The 7,881-nt window shown below is 34.9% G+C and overlaps 1 protein-coding gene across 1 annotated transcript; it reads right to left on the bottom strand.

Annotated features, from left to right (window-relative positions):
• Window positions 1-4,388: 4,388 nt before the first annotated feature.
• LOC141494773 (olfactory receptor 13C9-like) lies at window positions 4,389-5,328 on the bottom strand. The gene is given in 2 exon segments (XM_074195967.1): window positions 4,389-4,823; window positions 4,825-5,328. Coding segments are annotated over 2 exon segments (939 nt in total).
• Between the last annotated feature and the right edge of the window lie 2,553 nt (window positions 5,329-7,881).

The raw sequence follows: 7,881 nt of genomic DNA, 5'->3' as shown, positions 1-7,881 counted from the left end.
TGACTCAGTCCAATTCCCCACATTTCTCTAAGTTTTCTTTTAAGGGGATACCACTTTTTTCTCCTCTGACACACATTCACTCCCTGGTTCTGGCCCTTATCACCTCAAAGTTGGAACAACGCATTTGTTTGCTGAATAATGTCTCTAATTTGTTTAACCATTCTAGTCAATCTCCACTCAGTTTTCAAAATGATCTTCTGAAAGCATAAATCTGATTATATCATTTTCCATTCAACAAACTGTAGTATATTCTTATTGCCTACAAGACAAAATTTAAAACTCTCAGTTTGTCTTTTAAAGTTCCTCATTCCCTTCAGGTCTTCTTATACCTCCTCCATATGCTTGTATTCCAATGACAGGAACTCCCTTGATCTTCCTCTCATTCCATCTTCTGTTGTTCCTGGAACTCTCTCCTCAATCATACCCATATCCTAGTTTCCTTTCTTTCAGGAAAGATCATTCCTTTAGATCTTAGCTACAGTCTAACCTACATCAAAAAACCTTTCCCAGCTCTCTCTCTCTTTTATTCTGCAAATATCTTGCATATATCTTGTTTGTACATATTTGTATGTTATTCCCCCACCCCATTAGATTGGGAACTCCTTTAGAGTAGAAACTTTTTTGTCTTTCTTTTTTTCCTCAGCATTTATTACAGTGTCTGGTAACATGGTAGAAACTTAACTGTCTAATTAGTTAACTATCTAATAACCAGGTGATATGGAGCATTCTAAATCAGAACTGTCATCATTTTCACATATAAGTCCCTTGCCAAATCTTTTCATATAGTATGCATGCTCACTGATATCTACTGTGGCATGAGACTAGCTCCTAGTCTAAAGTAGCCTATTGACATTTCTGATCATGAGTGGAACTGACCAATAATTTTCTTCTAGTCAAAATGTAGTGATGAGAGATGTATAGTAGTATGTTTAGATTGACTATGGTGATTGCTGATAGAATGACTGGACCCAATGAGTGATGACTACCAGATTCATTCCAATTTAAAGGGAGATTTCAAATAAAATCTTTTATATAGATCTCAATTTTTTCCTAAATTCTTTTTCTTTCTCATATTTTTCTTATTATTTTTATTAATTACTTTGGCATTTATACTATTTGTAGATTACATATATTGGAAGAGAGAGCCTATATACTGATTCACATAATTGAGAGATAAGAAAACTTTAAGGTAAAGATAATGGGCTTCCTTATCAACATTCATTTGATGATTTCTACTCTTTTTTGAGAAATATTATATTTAATATGCCTTATCATACAATTAAACTTCCAATGCTAGATTGAGCAAGAAAAATACTGAAAAACATTTATAAAACTAAGAAAGATAGACCATGAGTTGGAAATTCCTCAAAATCTCAAATGAATGCATGAGTGTATAATACTGAATTTTTTTCTAACAATTCAGATCACATCCTGCTCATGTCCCTTCTCATCCTATACAATTCTCATCCATGCTCTCCCAAAACGTTCTTGATAAGAAATCTATCCAATGTTTTCTAGGTCACTTGATGGATATTGTAAGGATATTAATGGGTTGCTCTTACCACCCATCTATCATGCATTACTCTTCTCTGATTAACCTAATCTTTATTTGATATAAAATTCTTTGATTAAAGGCATAGATTTATTCTTATTACATTGAATTGTGCTCCGGATTTGAAGAATCTCACCCTTTTGAATACCAGAACAAGTTTGGGAGGGATAAAGTTGGAGGCTTCCTCCATGATGGGTTATGGTATTTGAGCCAGAAGAACCACAAAGCCAAAAATCACAAACCTAGTTGATGAACCCTATGAACTAAAGGTAAGTAACACTGGATGAAGCCTGAAAGGAATCCTTGACTGTGGAGACAAAGAGAAAGAAATCCTTGTATCTTTCCTCATTTGATATAGGCAATTCCTTGGAAAATTGTCCTCCATTCAATTCAAAGTTGAGTAGGAATATATCCATTATATTTTATTTTAAAACCATTTCCATCTCTTGTTACTTGTCTACTGGAATAATCTTGTATCTGGAAATGTAGTTTAACCCACTTACATACTAATAGAAGAGTTAGTATTCTTAAAAGTTACTATGCCTTTTTAAAGCCTCCAAAAGGGGTAGAGGACCTTCAATCCTATTTGCATCTCCTCGAATACAAATTTATCTGTATCTTCCTTGTTCATTAAATGAAGTTCTACAGACCTACTATGAGCAAGCATAGGTCTTTTTTTTATCATGGTGTTGTTGGTTAGGTATTTAGTCATGTCCAACTTTTTGTGACTCTGTGGACAAATATCTATTTGATTTTATTGAAAAAAATGTACTGAGTGGTTTGCCATTTCCTTCACCAGTTTTACATAGGGTGGTGCTAAGTGATTTGTACTGATCACACAACTAGTAAGCATTTGAGGTCACATTTGAACTCTCATCTTTCTGATTCCAGACCTAGTGCTTTGTCTACTAGGTCACCTACCACAGTGTGGTAGTCTTTAAATTATGAGTGTTGAACTGTAGGAAAGGATAGGGAAGTAGAAATGGGAAGTGCACTGAATTTGGAATCAGAGAATTGAAGTTTGAATCCTGAAGCTGTTATATTTTATGTATGTGACTTGTTCAGGTTATTTGACATCTCTGAGTTTCCTTTTCTTATCTCAAAATTTAAAGTAAGAGGCTATTATCTTTAATGTTGAAATCCAGGGATGTAATGAATACTTCCAGATTGGCCTGGAAAGTGAAGACAATATTAAGATCAATGACTAGACTATGATTTGTACACAGATGCATGCTCCTAGAGAAATTCTTGACTCCTTCACTTCATATTTGATCAGGTGCTAAGGCTTACTGATTCCGTTTCCACATCTTTCTTCTCCCCTCCTCTCTTATCCTATGGCCACCAACCTAATTAAAACCCTCTTTATTTCTGTCCTGAACTATTTATAATCATAATCTCAAATCTTTCCCTATTTCAATCCATCCTCTACATAGTTGCCAAACTGATATCATCAAGTACTAGATCTGATTGTGTCACTCTTCTGTTCAATAAACTCCAGTGGTTCCTTATTACTGCTATGATGAAATACAGTATTTAAGGTTTGACTTTTAAACACCCTCATGGTCTTGCTCAAACTACCATATTTTCAGGTATATATATATATACATATATATATATATTTCTTCATAATTTATCATACTTGGAATTCACTTCCTCCACAGTTCCATATCTTAGATTCCCTAGTTTTGTTTTTGATATTTTACTCCAACTCTATCCCTATGTGAAATATTTTAGTATCTCTTCTAATATTTCCCACCCACATAAATTGACTAGTTTTATTTTGCATATACTTTTCTATGCACATGTTTTCTGCTCCATAAAATGTGAATATTTTATATTTTTGCATTCCAGAACCCAACCCCAGTGTCTGGTATATAGTAGACATGTAGTAAATGATTGTGGGTTAATCAGTTAATGAAGATTGTCTGAGCCCACTGTTGAATAGACATAGAAAAGCGATGAAAGAACACTGTTACCATGTCAGTTCCATGAAAATCTAATGTAGGACCACCAACTTACATGAGAGAAATTAAACTGTCAGTTCTACTTATCCTCTTTGTGCTACTATCTTAGCCTTGTTCTGGTGCATCTCCTTCTTTTCCCTCATGTTGAATCTTTTACTCTCAGGCTCAGGTCATAGATTCTCACTTAGCCTACTCAATTAGTTGCCCTTGGAAACATCTAATTTTGACCTCAGTATGACTTTCTATTGACCTATTGATATCTTTACTTGGACCATCAACTGTAGTATGGATTTATTCTCTAGGCTAGGTTTTGCAAATCTCTCAGTCTCTTTCATTTTCTTTGTAGGAGTCAAGAAGTCAATAGAAAAAATATCAATTTATTCCTGGACATAGCAATGAAACGGGAACTCAACATCATTCAGAAGATAAAATGGGGGAATTTCCCACTTGTGCAAATACCATGGTGACATGGTGGAAAAGGGGAATGCGAGCTAGGAAGGTGGTGATGAGCAACTAAAATTGGGGTAAGTTTCAAAGAAAGGTTAAGTATTATTTGGTGACCTTAAATAAAGGCAACATATCTCTTTGAATTTGGGCAGAGGTACCTAGGAAAGTCAGGGAAGTATTCATTTTTCTCCAAGTATCTACTTCGCAAAAATTCAGGCAGTATATGTTAGAAGAAGTTCACATAAAAATTAAAGGGTAATAATTCATTTTCAGCACTTCTGTTCTACTTACATTTTAAGGTCTTTTCTTCAAAAATCCAAAGAAGAAAAAAAGTCCAGTCCATCTAAATACAAAATCAACTCAACATTTACCTTGTTTATGTAAGAATTTTGAGAGACAAGTACTAAAGACCAGAGGCAAACATCTCATAGGCCTCTCTTGAATGGTAGTCTTTTCAGTACATGTTTCACAGCTGCATTTACCTCCTTGTTCCATAGGCTATAGATGATAGGGTTCAGCATGGGGGTTACTACTGAATAGAACAATGTGATAAATTTGTCTGCAATTGAATTTTTGGACTTGGGCTTCATATACATGAAGAGGATAGTTCCATAAAACACAGTAACCACAGTCAAATGTGCTGAACAGGTAGAAAAAGCTTTTTTCCTCCCTTCTATAGAGTTAATTCTCAGGATGGCAGAACGAATAAAAATATAGGAGATAATTATTAACAATAATGGGGAGAATGCAAGTGTTATGCTGTCTATCAGCATAACAATCTCATTCAAGTAGATGTCAGCACAGGCCAGTTTTAGTATGACTAAGATTTCACAAACAAAATGATTGATTATATTTTTTTTCACAAAAGGGCAATCCTATTACAAGGGCTGTTTCCATAGTTGAGTTGAGAAAACCTACAAGCCAGGAGGTAAGCACCAGCTGTACATAGTATCTTCTGTTCATGATTACAGGGTATCTGAGGGGATTACATATGGCCATGTACTGATCATAGGCCATTGTAGCTAGCAATACACACTCTGTGGACCCCATAGCAAGGGAAATATGCATTTGAATAATACACCCAGAGAAAGAGATGGTTTTTCTCCCTGAGAAGAAATTTATCAGCATTTTGGGGACAAAAGAAGATGTAAAGCAGATATCTAAGGAGAGATTACTGAGGAAAAAATACATTGGTGTGTGAAGGTGGCAATCCAAGATAGTCAGAATAATTATAATACTATTCCCTAGTAGGATTATCAGGTACATCACCAGACACAAAAGAAATATTAACAATTCCATCTCTGGGTATTCTGAAAACCCCAGCAGAACAAACTCTCTCCCAGATGTCCAGTTGCCTCCTTCCATTACATTTTCTTACACCTGTAGCAATTCAGACAGAAAAGAACAGTTGCTATTAGCATGAGTTGATATCTTGGAAGAAGTCACAAAAATTAAACCCGGAAGTAGCTCTTGTTGAAAGGTAAGCTCAATTTAATTCAAAAAGGATTCCCTGAGTCCCTCATCAATCAATAAATAGATATTGACAATTATTTCAAAACCCAAGTAAACACATAAATTGTATCATGGGATCATGAAGTTAGGTCTAGAGGAGACCTTAGAGATCATCCAGTTCTACTTCCTCATTTTATATGTGAGGAAAATGGAGGCCCAGAGAGAGGAAGTGATGTTCTAAAGGTAGTAAATGGGAGAACAACTGGGGTCTGAATGTTTGGCCTTTGATGCCACATTTTACTCTTTCTACGTCATATCAGCCTGGAAAATCCTTGAGAGCAGGGACTCTTCCCTTTTTCCAACTTTGTACCTCTTTAATGCCATTATTTGTATCTCTCAGTAGTCTTCTTTTGCTCCTTTTTCTTTGCCTCTGAATAACCAGAAATACCTGGCTACTGTTGATAGTGTAATTTTACATATCATTCATATTTTTATCAACAATGTCAGTAGCCATAAAACTGCCTCTTCTCAGGAATACTTTTAAGAAGCTTTTTCTCAAAGAAAATAGAGATTTGTGATAATTATTCAGACATCTTGACTGGTGCCATCTTTCACCTGATAGGCCTACTAGCTGGGGTACTCTTTTGGAGTATATGCCTCATTCATCTTTGTGTCTTGGTGTAAAATTTGCAAAAGGAATAGGGTTTGAGGACAAGATTACGGAACTCAAGTTCATAGCATAATCAGAAGTAGTCTAATGCCCTCATTGAGACCTAGGGAGGATAAATGAATTGCCCAAGATCACATCAACCCTAAGAAACATTTTGAACTGAGACTCTTCAGACTTAAATGCCAGAATTCTTTTCATTATACAACACTGATATTTGAATTTGAGAAGATTGTAGGGAGGTCCAACAGGCTATTGATGAAACTTTGAAGTTTTTCTTTTTCTCTTTAGCCTTTTAGTCTTCCTATTGCAGATTCAATATATGAAAAATGATGGTTAGCTAATCAGTTCATTCACCTCAAGAGTTTAGTTATCTTTAAGACTGAATACACTGACCATAAAACATTGCTGCTTAGTAAGTAATCTCTTGTGCTTGCATATCAAGAGATTTCCTTTTCAGAGACTACACTGGAATTTCAGAAACTCATAACAATCAAATTATAATGAACTTTAAAATTTTCTAAATAATTCATTTCACTTGTCTAGGTAAAAGAAAACAAAACAAAAAGCACTCTGTGATCAGAGAAACTCAAAATTTGTATTTACCTTAAAGCCTCTTTCTCTATTGCTGACTTTGATTTCTGAACTATCTTAGAATTCTGACAGGCTTTGGGTTCCTCTCCTGGAACATTTCATGAAGTGACCATTCACAGCATTCTCAGAAATATCAGTATCATTAGCATATTCTCTTTGTATGAATACTCTCATTGGGGAAATATTTTCCCTCTCTCCTCTCTAGAACAAGATGATAAGTAGAACACTAAGACCTATCTAATGCTTCTGATATATGGAAGAAGTCTTGCATGAGTCTACTAGACTAATCTCACAGAGCATTCAGCTGTGTAACTCTAACTATTCTAAAGCCCCAAATCTGGATCTTTAGCTCCAGAGGACCAGAGCAGCTGTGGAAAAATAATTTAATATTTTCTTTTCAGGGATTTACCCCATCCCTTAGACAATTTCAATTTGTGACTCAGAAACTCCAGTATACCCTGAGGAATAATGCCCCTAACATTTTTTATATTACACAAATCTAATTAACTCAAATTGGTTTTGTTTTCTTATTTTATTTTGAAGCAGTAATATTCAGTTCTGGCTTTTTTGGGGTATTTTTCTTTTTTTTCTTTTTTCTTTATTTTCATCCATATGCACATGTATATTTTTATGTTACAAAATTTCCTTCCACCCTCCCTTCCCAATCACTTCCCTCAGCGGTACACAGTCAGATTATCCTTGTACATACATATTTTACAAAAATATTTTATTATTTTTCAATTATATACAATATTATTTTCTGGCTATCATTTTTGTAAGGTTTTGAATTTTACAATTTTCCCCCACCCTCCCTTTCCTTTCCCTACCCTCCACAGAAGGCAGTCTGATAATCTCTACATTGTTTCTTTTGATCAAAATTGAATGTGTTGAGAGAGAAATCATATCCCTGAGGAGAAAATGAAATATTAGAAATAGAAAAAGTAGGTACTTCTATTTCATTTTGAAAAAATGAAAGGTAATAGGATTGGTCTTTGTTTAAATTCCACAGTTCTTTCTCTAGGTACAGATGATATTCTTCATCACAGGTACTGCAAAATTATCCCTTATTATTGCATTGATGGAATGAGCAAGTCCATTCAGGTTGATCATCACCCCCATGCTGCAGTTAGGGTGTACAATATTATTCTGGTCCTGCCCATCTCATTCAACATCAGTTCATGCAAGTCTTGCCAGGCTTCTCTTGG

This window comes from Macrotis lagotis, chromosome 8 (genome assembly GCF_037893015.1).
Source record: "Macrotis lagotis isolate mMagLag1 chromosome 8, bilby.v1.9.chrom.fasta, whole genome shotgun sequence".
Taxonomy (NCBI): Eukaryota; Metazoa; Chordata; class Mammalia; order Peramelemorphia; family Peramelidae; genus Macrotis; species Macrotis lagotis.
The sequence above is the reverse complement of the archived record's forward strand: the minus strand, read 5'-3'. Positions and strand labels throughout refer to the sequence as shown.